The sequence below is a fragment of the Salarias fasciatus genome, chromosome 6, assembly GCF_902148845.1.
Source record: "Salarias fasciatus chromosome 6, fSalaFa1.1, whole genome shotgun sequence".
NCBI classification, from domain to species: Eukaryota; Metazoa; Chordata; class Actinopteri; order Blenniiformes; family Blenniidae; genus Salarias; species Salarias fasciatus.
The window spans coordinates 31,633,299-31,650,968 of NC_043750.1; the positions used below are offsets into that span (position 1 = coordinate 31,633,299).

Consider the following 17,670-nt stretch of genomic DNA (forward strand, 5'->3'; position numbering starts at 1 on the left):
CAGCAAACCGAGCTCAGATATGTAAGCAAACTGCTTATTTCATGTTTTCTCTCCAGTTCATGCTGGCGCTCCTTCTCCGCCGTGTTTTTCCCCCCTCGCACAGCGGATAAATAAATGGACTTTTAAAAATGTTTCTTGGACGTATGACGAAAGAAAAAAAGCGAAAGGGAAACAAAACGACCTGTACACAGTTTGTTCTGGTTCGAACGGAGCACAGTAGTTTGTGTCAGCAGGGTCCAACATGCACAGGTAATAAAGCTCGAAACCATCGTGTCCCAAATGGTAAAAAAATATCCAGGATGAGTCGGTCCGGAGTTCACACGATGTACGTGGGGAGTTCTGTGGAGAATTTCACATGTACATGAGGTTTCATACATCCTGCGGGAGGAGAGAGGACAGAGAACACAAAATCAGACGTCTGTTCTGGAGTCAGAACTCAATTTTCATCAAACACAAATGGAAAAAAAATATAAGGCTAATTCACATATTCAAAACCCACACAGGGGAATCATGCAAACCCCACAACGAAAGTACAACCTGGACTCGAGCTGTATTAGATGAGACAAAACATAAACTGAGTGATATTTCTGTGACCAATCACCGCAAACTGTTAACAGTCATGCTAGCATAAAATATGTAATACATACAACAACTGTAAGCAAATTAATGAGATTTTGATATGAGGCTATAACATAAACATTACATATGAATAGGAAATACTTTGCTGGTGGTTCAAAAATCACCCAAATAAAATGTTAAAAATGGCATTAAATAATGAATGAATATGAAAATGTCAAAAATAATGTAATGTTACAGGTCTCAGACAGAAAGAAAACTGTTTTGTTCTGCAAGCTTTTGATCCATCAATCGGTCCAAGTTCATGCACAAGCTCACTTTTGGCGGCAGGTAATCTGATTACAGATTTCACCTCAGTTGATTGAAAGTGTGTTTTGGTGTACCGTGAAGCTGTCCCCGTTCACCTTTCAGAGAACTGCAGGTACTAGAGCACTCTGAAGTTTTGACTTGTCCCAGCAGAGGGATCTGATTACATCCCACACAGAGTGACAGCTGTGATGGACCCGGGACCGAGCCTGACCGCTGTGTGACAGCTCAGGGAGGGAAAACTTCACAAAGTCACCTGCTTGTAGAGCTACGCTGGTTTCACTGTCCAGATGGTGAATACAGGTTAATGTTAACCGGGTTTGAGTTAGTTCTGATTAAGGAGGCTCCACCTAAAGTAAATAGGAGTTGATGTAATAGTTACCATTAGGACGAAAGCATTGGCTAATGCTAATGGTACTTTCAGTGGCAATTATTTACCTGAGTTAGTTTGGTATTAAACAAGCTCTACTCCCTACAAAAAAGGAGTTTAGTCAAAGAGTAACTGCAGCCGCTTTGGCTAATGCTAGTGCTAACGGTCAACACAGGGTGCAGGTCAGACCGAGATAGCAGCTGTGCCACTCTTCAAACGATCTATTGCTGCTTGCAGTATTATATGAAACTGAGTTACTTATTCCATGTGTAACTATTCCCAGTGTAAAATAACAGACCTGGATTTCTGCTCCCCACCTCACCACATTTTTGGACTAACAGGTGTAAAAGTACATCTGCCATTTTTAGCAGCGCTGCGCGAGACTTCAGAAAGAACCCTTTTTCTTTTCCATCCATGTATTTTCGAAAATAAAACCATGGCAACGTTCCGGTGAAAAACCAAGTGTTGAGCGTACCACCAAGAAGGAGCCGCAGTGTATGTCACACTCAGTCTAGCCTAGTTCTCCTGCTGACTGGACCACTTCACTGAGAAACACAATGAAAAACAGGATGAGCGAGATGAGACAACATGAACATGATGAAGGTGGAATGTGCGATGGAAACAGAAGAAGCGCAGACGGCGAGTTAAAGACAGGACAGTTACCGATGGGCCGTGAGTTAAACTCTGTGTCCAGAATCTCCAAAGAATGCACCAAGTCCCGCTGAGAGCTGGGCGTGGACTCTGTTGGATCAGCTGGACTCATCATTTCTTGTTCTTTTTCGTTCTGCATCTGCGCATAGACGTTGAGGCCTGGGATCTTCCTTGAGGAAAGATTTACAGTGAGGCAAAGGGACACAGAGAGCAGCCTGCACCGATCAGCCATGACATGACGGCCGCTCCAAGGTGAAGTGAATACACTCCGTATTGTTGCTTCCAGAAGAAGATGGAACGACACACTATGAGGCAGATGGCCATAATGTAATGGCTGATCGGTGTACAGTAGAAAAACAGTCAGGGTACATCTTGTGGATCTCTGCAGCAAGAAGTGGATTATAGTGCCGTTGGAAATTATTTGCATGACAATTGCTTTACGCTCGAATGCTGGAAGAACAAAGTGTGTAAATGTGACGTTTCATCCCGTCTCTGCTTGTCTGTAAATCTTCCTGACCCTTCACGTTGTTTTGCCTCGGTGCGGCACTTCAGCGAGGAGACATAATTTAACATTTCAGAAAGGTCAATTGCCGACGTTCAAAGGGCTTAATATTGATAGCAGCCCGACACTGACTGACATTTCCTCTGTAAAGAATGACCTGATAAAAAGAATTTCTGCAGGACCCCCACAGATGTGTGAGCCAGTCCTCCCTCTCGCGGCGCAGACGTTTGACAGGCAGCTATCAACCTTCTCCGCAGCCTCGCCGGCAGCTTTTGTTTACCGAGCTGTCAGCGCGCCGCTACGTGACGACTATATAGACATGGCATTTCATGAGCACTTTACCTCTTGAATTTGTAGATGACAAATACAGCTAAACCCACAACCACTACTGATAGCAGCATTAGCATGGCAGAGCCACTGTGGTTCTCGCTGGTGTCCACTAGGGGCGCTGCGGAGACAAGGAGACAAGAGGCGTGGAGGCATGAGACGCAAAGCGACAAGCTCGGGTTGTATTTCCATCCAGCTGAATCATGCAATGAGCAGTGAACAGAAAACACTCCTATGTGAATCATAAACATGGCGCAAAAAGTATGGAAATGTGCGTTTGGTAGATCGTTTCTGTGCTGCACCGATGTTTCCTGGCAATAATTCACAGCCGGTTTATTTTACTTTTAAGAGACGCCACATATGTAGGGAAGTGCATTTGTGGGAGGAATGCAGGTTGTGCCAATCATAAAACGTCAGAATGTTTTCAACCATATCAGAAACTAGGAACAGTTGGAGAACTTCGCCCTGATGGCTGCAGTGTTGTCTTTTGGTGATTAAATTTCTTTGGTTGATTTGTGTGGAGTTTACATGGATTCATTTTGTTTTGGTTTCCTACAACAATCTCACAAACAACCCCTGTCCTCCATTATATGAGAAAGACTGTCTGTGGGCTGAAGTGCAAGCGAATCAATGGCCATATGATCCCTTCACCATCAGTGTCAGTCTCTACTGGCAATGGTCGTCTCGGAAACCTTGGTCGGAGCATTTGAAAATGCACCTTTTTGAAAACAGATCTCAAGCTGGAAGTTTTTGAGGGACATTGTCTTCAAATCGATGTCCATTTTCTGTTTCCCCATGAAACGTATTAACTTGGCTTGAGACGTCTCACTCTACCAACAGAGCCAGCTGTGAACACATTCCCAGCAGTCCTTTCTCTTCAGACTTCATTGATACAAATCACCAAACAAGACTTCACTTACAAACCAGCTGTTTCTCTTCTGCGGCACAGATTTGGCTCATTTCTCATGTGCACGACTCACATAATGCTGCTCATCCCTCAAATGCATATTCCTTCCAGATGTGGCACCATTTCCAAAGGCTTGATGAAGTTATTACAAAGAAGCATTGTTCCAACATAGAAATAAAGCATCAAACAGAGATTTCCTTACTTTGCGCTCTGTTCAGATGAATCAGTTCAGTATACAGTAGTGTGGACTTCTCTTACTCTTTATCTTATAAGCCTCTTTAGGACAGAAGCAGCATCCCCAATAGGAAGAGGCACACATAACGATGCTCACTCTCTGAATGTCTCTGTGTAGCTACATGGTGGGAGCCAATCACACACAGGATTGAGGCTGTTAGTTGAAAAAATATTAAAAAAAAATATACCTAACTGTCTGTAACTCTACATCATCTTTGTGACTTATGTTCTGTCCCATTCACCACAGGGTTTCCAGAGACCCCGGGGTCGGGTAAGGCGGGCTGGATACCTGCTGATAGGTGGGCTGCGTACACTGTGACCTGGACCCCCGGCCGCAACGTGAACTGGACCAGGTTCTGGTTCAAGGCGCTGAGCAGAACCTCGGAGAGCTGACAAGACAAAGACGGAGGAAGAGTCTGAGTGAGAGAGAAACTTTCTTTTTGCATGCATCACCTCATGGCTTGTGAAGAAGAACAGACGCCCGAGACGGTCAGATCTCGTCTTTCATGGGAGTTTGGATTTGTCATTTATTTGCTGACATTTTGGAGCGAGTTTGTTTAAAGTCCCGATCAATCCTGGTACGTCAGGGTGAAAAATAACCGAGTCCAAAAATCACTTGGCCTTGACAGCACCTCCGAAGGTGTTTGGCTTTGACTGGCTGCTTAGTCAGCGTGTGAGTGACAGCCAGAGTACAGATAGAGGGGAACATATCAAAAGTGTGGCAGGAAAATAAAAGTTTTCTGAAGAGAAGAGACAAAGACATCTGGAATAAGGTACCAGGTGAGCTGAACGTGGTACGGCTGCTCTCGTTTACTTATAGACATATTTCAAATGGAAACTTCATATCTGAACACATTAAATCCACTTTTATTAATATGAAGAAGAAAAAACATGAATTTTCTTGATAAAAAAGGAAGTAAAGAACCAAAATTGATTCCTATTAAGAAAGCAACAATCCAGATCGTACCTGGCAATAAAGCTGAAGTGATCAACACTTTTCATCTGTGAGCATTAGAGTTGGCAACATGCCGTTTTTATGTTTTTTTTTATTTGCGATTCTGAATTTTTACTTCCACATAATATAGCCCTTAGCCTACACGTCCCAAGAAGCTTCAGTTTATATACTTGAAAAATGTTTACATTTCAAAGTCTCCTGCGCTGTGACAATCCCTGGTCACGGGTTTATCACTGCTTTAAGTTAAGCTATAAAATCCCCCATAAAGTGGTGACATTATTACCTGACGGACAAGACCAATGGTCTAAGGTGAAGCGATCACATGTGCGGCTGACCTTCATCAGCAATCTTATTACTGCATGAACGTTTAGCAGTGCAGCATTAAACTGTGAACCTTGTAAATATGATGTTTATTGCAGGCATCAGGAACCTTGATGTCTTCAACAGGAACTCTGTCTCTGTCTGAGCTCTTCTGCTTTACGCTGGGTTTAATCTGTTATGTCTCTGGTGCAGGAAGCTTCCCACGCAGCATCACAAGCGGCTTTACACCCCGAGATGATCTGACGCTGAGAGAACATGTGCAGATCTGGAGGTAAATAATGGAAAATCCACTGAAATCATCCCATATTTCTGCTGAAAAAACTGTTCTAAGGGAAAGAGGGCGTGTCCCACAGTCATTTTAACATTTGGGTTTAAGGTGGGGTTTAAACATGTACATATTTCTATTGGATGTAGAATCAAGTTACGCTCCTGACTGCAGCATGAGTCAAGACATTTGACATCATTTTATAAGAAAAAAGAAGGAAACATGATGTAAAAATACTAATCTCATTTTTACTTTTTCTTACGACGATTCAAAACAAATCTTGAGATCGCCACAGAGACAGGAGACAGTGAAACTGACACAAAAGTCCATCGTGATGTGCTGATGCAGTTGTGTTATACAGGCTGGTTTCCTCTGGAGTGGGCCAGACCGCTAAAAAAGTGCCATATGTAAACTTGCCAAATGTAAACTTTGAACTTTTTCTTTCTTTCTTTGTTGTTGAGCAGAATATATATGAAAATGTTGCAAAGCAAACAATTACAATCTCACCATAAAGAAAATTTTCTGTTTTATTTTCAGGTATAAAATACAGTGAAATGTTTAAAAGACAACTGCTCTTCTGGTTGTTGTATTTTACATGTTTTTACAAACTCATCCTGAGAGCAGGATGGCCCTGAAGCTAATGCTAATTTGATAACTTTTCACTGATATCACAGCTTGGATCTCAGGATGTTGTGTCTGCTACTTTTTAGAAATTTGTTAAAAAAAAATTTAAAAAAATATGTTTTTTTACTATTTCTTTAAAAGTTTTGTGGGCTGGGTTGGAACCTCGAGCGGGACAGTTTTGGCTCCGCTGGCCTTATGTTCGACATCCTGGCTTAAATGAAAAAAGTTACCTTTTCAATCAAAAACTATTTTACTTTTTCTGTTTAACCAATCATATTCAGGTTGTGTGGATTGAACAAGTTTTTATGTAAAATAAATACATTTTTCTTTCTGACATCTGTTTTCACTATTTGTCGGTTATTAAACTGTATTTTTTCACTGAGAAGCTTCCAAACTTGACACACTTTGACTCTTGTCTATGTTTACTGTAGAAGACCTGAGGGTAATTTCACGAGAGTAAACATTGCCCAAATGTCTATTTCTCTGCTTCCTGATAGTTTTTGAACTTTCTCGATATGATCTAGCTTTTTCAGATGTTTTGGAGTTATGGTGAGGAGAAGTCTGCAGGCTGAATCCTGTCAGCAGTGATTAAATCAGAGTAAAAAGGTCAATGTACTCCCAAAAAACAAGTATTGATAAAGCTGCATAACGAGACCAAGCAAAACTCTTCATTTTCCATCTTCAGATGCGATTCTTCCATCTGCAGAAGCTTCATTTATCTCGTCGGCCTCATTTGCCAAATTAATTGTGATATGACTAATTCCCGCAGTCCTTCATCCTCGCCTTTCTTGGCTGTTTAAATTTAGACCACGCTTTGACTAATTACCTTTTCCCACTGTATACCAGGGTCAGTAAATCTATTATACATTCTAATAAGCTGAGCTCGCTCTGCACTCTTAACATGCCAACCTTGAATGAAGATTTATCGCCGGCCTGCGAGGGAGGAGAGAGGAACTTTCCGGGCGATCAAGCAGGTGCGAGCGCCGAGGTGGGGGGAGGAGAGGGAATCGAATCGGCCTCTCTCCGTTCCCTTCCCGTGGAGAACCGATCCCACGTTATTATCAGTCATCATCTGAGAGCTAATTCGCTCCGTGTTGACGCGTCCCTGATTTAAGGAGCCGATCGAGCGTGAACGTTTCTTTGTCTGGATATTTCAGACCTCCCCCACCCGACCCCCACCCCACAGGATGTGACTTGAGGGAGTCTAAGAGTCATTCCCCCTGATAACTTGTTAATACTTGTCAGGCTTATTGATGAGTCCATTGCTGAGCTTCCTGAGGCGTGTTCCTGATTTAGACTGGTGGAGGAAAGAGCCGGACATGCTCCGGTAGGTTAACACTGACATCTGCTGGAGCTCTTAGGAACATGAAGCTGGGCTTTATTTTTTCTTTTACTCGGGGAGCAATCATGAAGAGGTTCTGGAGAAGCAGCTGAAGTCCACCTCCACAGGTTCCGTCTCACCTGGTCTAACTGAGCGGCGTTTTTCTCGGGTTTCCCCTCCGTTAGCTGCTTGTCTGGCAGCAGGAAGAACTCCGCGGCCGTGGGTAAACCCGGCAGGACGGTGACCAGGAGCTGATCCTCTCGCACCCCCGTGGCCTGCAGGGGAAGAGAAGGAGGAGGGGACGTGTTACTGCGGACACACAACAGGACTCTGCACCTCCATCGCCTTCAAGATGCACATTTAGATAGTTTAGAGACCTCTGCAGAAAGAAGCATCTGAAGACTGACAAGTCATAAAAGAAACAAGGAAGTGGTGTAAAAATGAATGATTGCGGCTTCAATTTGTCACTGTGATACAACCTGAAAAGGGAGAGAGACAGAATATGAAATTTCAAGGTAAAGTGTAAATAATTCATAAAGATCATGTGATTAACTAATCACATAAATTATCCATTCTGCTGGTGGAAACTGCGGACGAAACACAACGAAAACAGATCCAGCGACAGCTGGTGTACAGTTTAGAGTCAAGAGAAACAAATCACAAGTACATCATCTTCTACAGTTTGTGTTTATCACAGTCAACACAACAGTCAACAAATGGATCATAAATCATCCTGCAGATCACTATGCAATAAGTGTGTGTATGTGTGTTTGTAATGAAATGTGTGTTTGTAACAGCTGAGCCTCCTCGACACTGACCAACGACTGACGGGTTAGTCATGATTTCTGCTGTTCCCACAATTTTTCTCACTTGTCTTCCATCATATAGACACTCAGATGAAGGGAATCAAATGAAAACAGTTCACTGCATGACTGTTTAATTCAATGGCGGTGACGTTGCAAGTCTCTTATAGGAAACAGCTACCAGAGAACAACATTTTCCAGTTGCTTGCACACTGAACAAAGTGAAAAGTTCTTCTGCATATGTACAAGTAGATCGACCCCAGAGTTTGGTTTTGTTGCTCACTCTTTGGAATTGGGCGGCACATCTTCTTTAAAGTCTTCACCATCATCTGCATATATGGAGACACACTGAAGGACCTTGAAAGTTTCCAAAAAAACCCCAAAATACCCTTATGACGTTTTTGTGTGTTTGAAGTTTGTTATCAAAACTTTGTTGTCTAAATGTGAACTTTTCTCACCAAGCGGTGCTGGGTGTGTGTGTGTGTGTGTGTGTGTGTGTGTGTGTGTGTGTGTGTGTGTGTGTGTGTGTGTGTGTGTGGGCGGGTCTTCACTCCTGACGTCAGATTGGTGGCGTCAGGCGGGAGCCGATCCGCCGCAGCGCCGCATCAATCAGACCTGCCTCTTCATGCTCGCTCGCCTGATGTCTGCTCTCAAAATTTTTGGCAATCGTTTTTATGGGCGGCTGGACAAAAACATCCCGGCAATCTGCGGCTGATGAGGTTGGAGATACACTCAAAAGGAAAAAAGTCAAAATCGATGCATCCATTCATCCGTCTTCTATACACACTCTGTCCAGACTACAATAGCGAAGACTGGAGTCAATCCCAGCTGACAGCGAGTGAAAGGCAGAGAACAGCCTGAGCAGATCAACGGTTTCAAACACAATGACGCTCAAGCAGAATTTAAACAACAGTCTTCAAGGAATTTTACTACTTAGCTTCAGAACTATTTTATTTAAACTTACAGTGGATTAAAATAAAACGTAACAAAAACTGTGCTGTGATCGGACTTTCAGTACTGCTCTCAGATTTTACCCTGGCTTGGACTTTTCTGAATGTTCTTCCTCATTGAGGTATTTAGAGCGTGTTTTGTTAATTGTTGGGAACTGTATCTCCATGTTAGTCTGGAGAGGGACCAATGACTCCCTTCACCCAAATACAGGACGGCTCCAGTGTCCTGTTAACATATCTAAGATGAAGCAGAATGAATGAATGTTTTGTTGAACTGAGACCAGGCACATGGAGAAGAATTTGATCATGTATTAAAGTTGTTTTGACATGATTGAGCTGCTTTGAGATTCCCGTTACTCCCATTACTGAGAAGATGCTGAGACTGAAGAGGAGTGGGACAAAACTTCAGCTGAACTAATAAATATGTTCCTGTTTCATGTCCCAGATGTTTCTTGTTTTTCCTCTTTTCCCTGTAGTTCCCTCCTGTTTTCTGTATCCACTGATTCTCCTCATCCCTCCTGGTTGGAGCAATAACTCTGGACATGGACTAATCCCAGCTAAGCAGTCAGGCATGGACATACTGAAAAAGGGAGGAGGAGGTCATCATTTAGCGTTCTGTCTAGAAGAAAAGCAACAAGTGGAAGCGCCTAACATGTATGTCTGATGTTCACTATGAATGAAAGAGATTAAAATGCAGAGAAACAAAGGTTTCCTTCTCTTCCCTCACTCTGTCTTCCTGCAGATGTTTGCAGCTGAAGGTTTTTAATCTGTGCTTCTTCTTCTAGTTTTGCTCATTTGATTAGTTGTGTTTCAGAGTCTGGTTCTTTCAAACCAGCTGTTGGAGGCAGATGTTCACCTCTGCTCTCCTAAATCTTCTTCTCATGGAGTTTTTTTTTTGTTTTCCGATTATCACAGATGTTTTCCTCTCCACGTTCTGAGCGGCTCATGTGGGATTCGGTTATTTCCTCTTATTTCATTTGCATGTTGAGGAATTGGGTTGAATGAATCAAACTTCCACCAGGCATCTCCACAGCATGTGTGTATAATATGTAAATCTGCTAGGTTTTTTTCTGTTTTGAGCAGTTTTCTGCCTCACTGTGCAGACAGCGTACAACAAACACAGAGCATGAAGTTTCCAGACTTTCCATTGATTCCTCTGAGCTTCTTGGTCCACTTCCTCTGTTTTTGTCTCGTTTTGCTGCAGTGGATGTTGCAAATGTTTTAAGCTATCTTGTCACATTTTTATCTGAATATTTTTTTTTTGTTCCCCCCCCCCCCCCCCCCCCTCCGTGCTCTGCCTTCCAGGCTGGTGTGAAGAAAAGAAATTGATGTCAATAACAAATAACAGAACCGACATGTTCAGTGAAGACTGAAGAGTTTGAGATATTTTTGGCATCAATCTTGACTCCTGAGATCAGAAACTGTGAAAACATGATGCAAGGATGCGGTTGCTTCCTCCCACGCAATCAGGAATAAACCACACACACACACATACACGTTCGTAATGATTTTTTGTGTGTGATATTTTGGTGTCTGTAATAAGTCTGTGCATCAATGAAATGTGTGTGTAATTAGATTTCTGAATGAGTAATTGGATTTGGGTGTGAATATTTGCATCTTTGATTGTGTGTAACAGCCTGTGATCAGATGTGTGTGCATATGTGCACATCTGTACACACGTTTATGTGAGCAAGACAAAATTTAGCGTGTACAATAATGAACGTGTGTCTGTAATGAGATTTAAGTGTGTGTTTGTAAACTGTGCGAAAACTTAGATTTGTTCTTGCCATGACATATGTGAGTCCTAAATACATTCTTTGTGTGTTTGTAATTAAATTTGTATATTTGTGTGTCCTATAGATTTTGTGTGCGTGTGAAGATTGTGTGCAATGTCTGTGTAAGACATGAGTTTCTCACACACACGCGCGGTGAGGTTAATTCCACAGACTGAGCGTCTGCCATGTCCTGTGTGTGTTTGAATCATCTGGTCTCTTCCGGTCGGAGCAGAAACACATCAGACCCACTCTGACATTTATTCCTCGGAACACCTCGACATCAGCATCCCGGTTACTGCGTGGCCATGAACCCTCCCAGAGTTGTGTGAGCCTGGCCAATCAGCTCGCTCCTCCACCGCATCCCCCCCCCTCCACTCCCGCTTGCGTCGTCATTTATCATCATAAAAGTCAGATTCATGTCTGGCAGCCGGGGGCAGGTCAGACGGCACTCGAGGGGGGGTCCGGCCCGGCGCTCGCAGTATTTACCGGAGAAAAGCCTGGACGAGGGAGGGAAAGGGGGAGGAGGAGAGCTTTACCTGGATCAGAGAGTTCTTGATGACTCGGCTCACGTCCAGCCTCCACTCGGCTACGTCGGGGTTGTGCTCGTCCAGGTTTGATGAAAAGGCGAGCAGATGAGATCGGAAGTATTCTGTGGGGAGGGAAGAAATCACGTGCAATAGGGGTTTTTTTTAGCCTTCATCTGTCAACGTTCAGCCTTGAGATTTCACTCTTGTGTTGGTGTCTCTATCAGATACTTCTCAGCCTATCACATGACTGAAATACCTGGAAATCAAAATGCTCAACCCTAGACTGCCAAAGGGTTTCGCTTGAGACTCCAGCTGTGTCTTATGAAGCACTTATTGAACTGAATGGACTCCTGATTTTTGGCGTTAGTCTTAACAGAGCTGTTGTCTGTCTCTGTTAGCATGAGCATCGTCCAAAGCTATCAAACCTACAGCGTTATCTGTGCTGCTAAGTCTTTGTTGTACTCGTGAAGCTATTATCTTTAGCATTAGCATGACCCAAAGTAGCTGGCCTTCGTGCTCTGCTCTTGAAAAAAGTTCTACAGCTAATTATCCATGTTCTCCATCGTGTGGTGTTGCTTTACTTGGCACTCATGAACGCCCTGTTTTTTTTTCTCAGAAGAGTAGAGACACAAAAGTTTAGTTGCTATAAAAATGGAGCTTTGAACTCGTGCGGATCCTGAGCTGAAACGCGTCTGCAGGTTTCACTCTTCTCAAAGCCCACAGGGAGCAGGACTCAGAGTTCAGGAGACGCTCATCCAAACACTCACTCCTCCTCAGTTTGAAGCCCGGAGCCGGGAACGAGCTCCGAAGCCCCCGGAGGCCCCGGAGGGGGCTCCCCAGAGAGCGGCAGGTAATTCAACAAGCTGAGCGTCACTGAGTCAGAACACCGCAGAGCGCAGCTGGTCAAAGTTTTAAAAACTATCACAGAGACACAGACAGGGTAATGCTCTGGGTAATCATCTTATTGGAGCAGCATCAATAACAGGGTGCCTCGAAACACCTCTAAATGAACATTTCTAAAAATTCTGAATATCTTGAATGAAAGCACCTTAACTAAATGTTTAACATCAAAAGCACTTTATTTAGTTTTTTAGATAAAGTTCAGAAGAACTATACTGGGTCTGTGGGAATCTCAGGCCATTTTTACATGACGACTTTTCACGTCTTTGTCTCTCAAAACTCGCCACAACTGCAAAATGATCTCATCCTCATACTTTTAGATGGTTTCTTTGATGGTTTCTCCAGACGTAAAAATAATGCCCACCAGGAAACACTGGTGAGTAAAGGGAGAGTCTGTTGCATGGAGTAGTGTCTGCAAGTCAGACTCAATTTCATCGCTGTTGCATTTTTCTTTCAGAAACATTTTGTAATCTACAGCAACCTTTTAAAAATGATATTTATTTGCACAGATATAATAGATACACGAAAGACAATGTGGTGCTGACTTATTGGTTTAATAAGCAGGAGGTCAGAAAAGTGACCACAGGGATAACTGCCATGTGGCGGCCCAGCGTTTGTCGTAATGTTGCTTTTTGTTCGGCTCTTCTGATCGCCGTGAAGCAGAATTCACCAAGTGTTGGATTGTTCACCCACTACCAGGGAACATGAGCTGGGCTTACACTGTTGACAGGTTAGTTTTACCCGGTTTTACTTGAAAGCACCATGGAAACTGGCCATGAACAGGAAATCTGTAAACAAACTTCTTTTAGAACATTGATGCTCGGCTAAAAGTCGTTTGTTTCATCCGCAGTCAGATTATGTCCTCAAGACTAGTTTAACTCATTTTCATTCTGTTCATGTTCACAATCACCGCAAAATGATTATTTCTATTTTTTTTCCACTGTGGAGTTGGGCAGAGGAAAGTTCTCTTCATTTTAATTACAGAAAGGAAATTGATGAGTTTCAGTTTCTTGTAAAGTTTCATCTGCATAAATTCTCTAATTTTAAACTTTTTTTTCTATCTGGTGCTCATGTTGCACGTGCAACTTGTAATAGGATTATTGCTCTAGTGATGTTTGTACATGGATGTTTTCTTTTCTGGGAGTTACATTTCCATTTCTGAACTCAATCAGTTTTCACTTTCCCAGCAGGTAGGTAATACTCAACATGCTTTGCATAAAAAAAAACATTTTGTGTTTCTGAAGAGATTTGTGGCGTGAAATGTGTGTTTTTACTTAAATAAGTGTGTCTTAGATGAGATTTGTGAAGACATATTTCATGTGTGAAATATTTAGAAATCCAGGACAGGCTGGTGAAGGACCTAGTGATCTCTAGAGCCATGCTATCCAGGGTATTGGAGGAAATCCAAAGACACGCTCTGAAAGTTATTATAATTGACAAAATCTGACAATTATTGTCTGATTCCTTTAGAAGGACAATGTTCTTTATCTTTATTACAACTACAAAGAAGGCAGATTATAACTCCCAGCATAGCGGACGTATTGTCTCACTGTAATAACACCACTACCGTTATAAGACTCTTTCAGAGCGCGGTTTGGAGAAAGTTTGTCTGAATAAGTAAAGCTGCAGCAGCAGCAGCAGGTCAGAACGGCCTCACATTTACTGCGGTGACACAGCGGCATCCCTGGGGAGCTGCCGTCAGACTCGGCGCGGACTCACCGTGGACAGCGATGGTTTTTCGGTCCTGCAGGATGCTGTTCCCTGCAGACACCTGCACTGTGACTGTATTGATGCCTTCTCGGGAGAACGTGCACGCCACGCTTCCCTCCAGGGTGATTACTGGCTGCTGGGAGAGAGAGAGGGAGAGAGAGACCCTTATCAGTGGCTGGTTAACATCTCACACTGCTGTTATTTACACTACAGAGGTGTCAGCCGGCTGTCGTGCACACACAGTGCATGTGGACACAGGCCCGCTGAGAGTTCCCCGTGCTGCTTCCTGTCATTACTCCCCTCTCTATTCGCTCTTAAGACGGTTTTCAGATGCTAACGCGGCTACGCTTTATTAACAACTGATAGCGGCGTCCTGTCTGTGCTTAAGCTCCCTGTCGGCGCCGAACAAACACATTTACACAACTGCAATTAAGAAGACGGATTACGAGAGCGGTGGCGCTTCTACATGCATCTGCAGGGTCCTCAGAGGGGTTTGGTGAGCATTCAGGTCATCGTGTAGTTTCTGTGTAGAGCAGCGTGTCCAACATGTGGCCTGTGGACACGACGGTCTCAGTAAACAGTGCCGTTTGTGCACGAGAAGGATTCATTCATAACAATGAATGTGATGTATCCCAATCAGTTAACAGTGCTCCAAGTGGATATTTACTAAAGACATTTAGTTCCAAAACAATGAAGAAAGACTGTTTAAAGGCTCGTCAGTGTTTACGGATCAGGGTTCTGTTGATGAAATCACAGGAGGTTTAACTACATAAAAGCAGCGCCCACTAGTGGCCCTTCAGGAAAACCACAACTTTCACCATTTCCGCTGTTTCAGACATCGTTTTCAAAATACAAAACGTTTCAGAATGAAAACACAAAAATGACGCCTTTTAACTTTAAATGTCGTGTGAGTGGTGCCTAACAGTCAATATCAGAACTGACCAGCAGGGGGCAGAAACACAGCAGTGAAAGCTGCTAGCGTCACACCATCAGTGTCAAGCATCAAACTGATACCGATGTGAATTTGTGGAAACATCATTGATCTAAAAAGCTTGCTTTCAAGAGATTTCGAAAAAGAGGTTTAATTTTCTTTTTTGTTTATTTGTTACTGCATTTGTATTGTTTTGCACCAAAACCTGCACAACAGGCTCCACATATTTTGAACAGATATTTGTAACTTAATCATCCACTCACAGCATAGTGATTCATTATTCTTATTTGCTTTCTGATGATCCAAAGAAGGCATCCAAGAACACCAACAACCAAATTTCCTGTTTTTGCTTTAGATCTATGTAAAGTGGAGCTAATATAACTGATTTGAGATCAATTCGAAGCAGACAGCCACTCAATGTAAAGAACACAACAAGAAAGAATGCATGGTGTGGAAAAAAAAGCAAACAACCACTAGTTGGCACCAGCAGTAATATATTTCTTCTGGCTCGAACAATGAAGGATTGATCAATTGTGCTGCAGCAGTTCACACCAACACTGAACACTTCACTGGCTTTCAGTAATTAATCCGCTGATTGTGATTCCTCAGCTGGTTCGCTGATGTTTATCAAAGCTGATTAACAAGGCTGCGATATTTTTGGATATTTTTGTGCAACCTGGATTCACGAAAATAGCTCCACAAAATAATGATTCTCACAGTTTGGAGTTGGAGAGACGGCACCCTAATTATCTCAGAGCTGCAAAAGGAGACGTGTGCAGATGCATTTCCCGTCTGGACGGCGCGTTTGTAGCATGTTTGGAATGTGTGCACGGTGTTTACAAGTTACGCAGTGTGTTTGCGCTCGTGTTCAGAGCGTGTTTACAGCATGTCTGGAGTGTGTGTGCAGCTTGTTTTGCTGTGTGTTTGCAGCATGCTTGGAGCACGTCTGCAGACTGTTTGCAGTGTGTATGTGTAAGATGTGTCTTTCATGTTTGCAGCATGTTTGGAGCATTGTGACGAGGTTCCTTCTGCTAAACGTCTCAAAAAAATATTGCATAGTTATAATAATAATAATAATAATAATAAACTTTATTTGTATAGCACCTTTCGCAGATAAAATCACAAAGTGCTTCACAGTGCAAAAAACAAAAATAAAAACAATATCAAATAAACGTGATAAGAACAGACAGCCAATCAATCGCATCAGAAACGTCCAGTCAACTAAAAGCCCGATTAAATAAAAGTGTCTTCAGCTGCTTTTTAAAGGAGTCAATGGTATCAGCCACACGGAGGGACAGAGGCAGGGCGTTCCATAGTTTTGGAGCCACGGCCTGAAAGGACACATCTCCTCTAGTTTTAAAACGCGTTTTTGGTACCATGAGGAGGTTCTGGTCTGAGGAGCGGAGCGAGCGGCCAGGTGAGTACGTTTGAAGCAGTTCACAAAGATACTTAGGAGCCTGATCATGCAAGGCTCTGAAAGTCAATACTAGGATTTTAAAATCGATCCGAAATTTAATAGGGAGCCAGTGAAGAGAAGACAGGACTGGCGTAATGTGTGACCATCTGCTGGACCCCGTTAAAAGTCTTGCTGCGGCATTTTGAACCAGCTGAAGACGGTTAAGAACATTTTTGTTAAAACATGAGAAGAGAGAGTTGCAATAATCTAAACGAGAAGAAATAAAAGCATGAATCACCAACTCCAGATCAGTGCCGGATAGAACTGGCTTCAGCTTTGCAATATTTCTCAAATGATAAAAGCAATTTTTGACCAAAAGTCTTGAATGGTTGTCCAGAGACAGGGACTGGTCAAACCAGACACCGAGGTTTCTGATGCTCGACTGGACAGAGGGGCCCAGAGAACCAAGGTGACTCTTAATAAAAGGGATTTTCTGCTCAGGGGCAATTATCAAAGATTCAGTCTTTTCTGAGTTTAACTGGAGACAGTTTTCAGAAAGCCAAGTCTTTATACTTGAGATACAGTCCATTAACTCAGACAATTTGTGCAACTCACTTTCTTTAAAAGAAATGTACAATTGAATGTCATCAGCATAGAGATGATAAGACACATGTTTAAAATGGCGAATGATTTTGCCAATGGGGCTGATGTACAATAAAAACAGAATTGGACCCAAGACTGACCCCTGAGGAACACCATACACCAAAGGAGTGGCTTCAGACAAAATGTTATTGGCACACACTGAGAATGTCCGATTGGTCAGGTACGAAGAGAACCACTCTAGAACCATTCCAGAGATTCCAAAGTCAGTGTTCAGCCTTTGTAACAGGAGTTTGTGGTCCACTGTGTCAAAAGCTGCAGATAAATCCAGTAGAACCAGAACTGAATACTGACCAGAGTCTGCAGCCATCTGAATATCACTGGACACTTTTAGCAGAGCAGTCTCAGTGGAGTGCATCTTGCGAAAACCAGACTGAAATTGAAAGATGACTGTTAAATAGAGGGGTTTTATTTCATCGCTCCAAAATAGCAGTGATGAAAAAAAAACAAAGAAAGAAAAAAGAAAAAATCTTGCAAAGTTGGAAAACCAAAAGAGCAAAGGAAAGTATTTACAAAGTTAGTTGAGGCTTTGGTCTTTTCTTAGCTCTTCCATAGCTCCTTCCTCCAGCCAACACGAAGAAAGAACAATATGTTGACCAATTCAGATCGAGATTTTTTCATCTGATTGGATCTCCACTCTCTTTTCTCCAGCCAACAGA

General features: G+C 42.8%; 1 protein-coding gene across 3 annotated transcripts in view; it reads right to left on the reverse strand.

Annotated features, from left to right (window-relative positions):
• Positions 1-315: 315 nt before the first annotated feature.
• Positions 316-17,670, reverse strand: part of sorcs1 (sortilin-related VPS10 domain containing receptor 1) — a 188,696-nt gene continuing 171,341 nt past the window's right edge. The window contains exons 21-27 of one of the 3 annotated variants that reach the window (XM_030092968.1): positions 14,034-14,160; positions 11,424-11,536; positions 7,500-7,634; positions 4,163-4,262; positions 2,748-2,853; positions 1,916-2,073; positions 316-378 (exon numbers count right to left, since the gene is read on the reverse strand). In XM_030092968.1, coding sequence (XP_029948828.1) covers positions 317-378; positions 1,916-2,073; positions 2,748-2,853; positions 4,163-4,262; positions 7,500-7,634; positions 11,424-11,536; positions 14,034-14,160 — 801 coding nt within the window. In that variant the 3' untranslated portion in view covers position 316. Of the gene's footprint in view, positions 379-1,915; positions 2,074-2,747; positions 2,854-3,897; positions 3,992-4,162; positions 4,263-7,499; positions 7,635-11,423; positions 11,537-14,033; positions 14,161-17,670 lie in introns of those variants that run through there. The other 2 variants (XM_030092969.1, XM_030092970.1) reach the window with 2 other exon arrangements.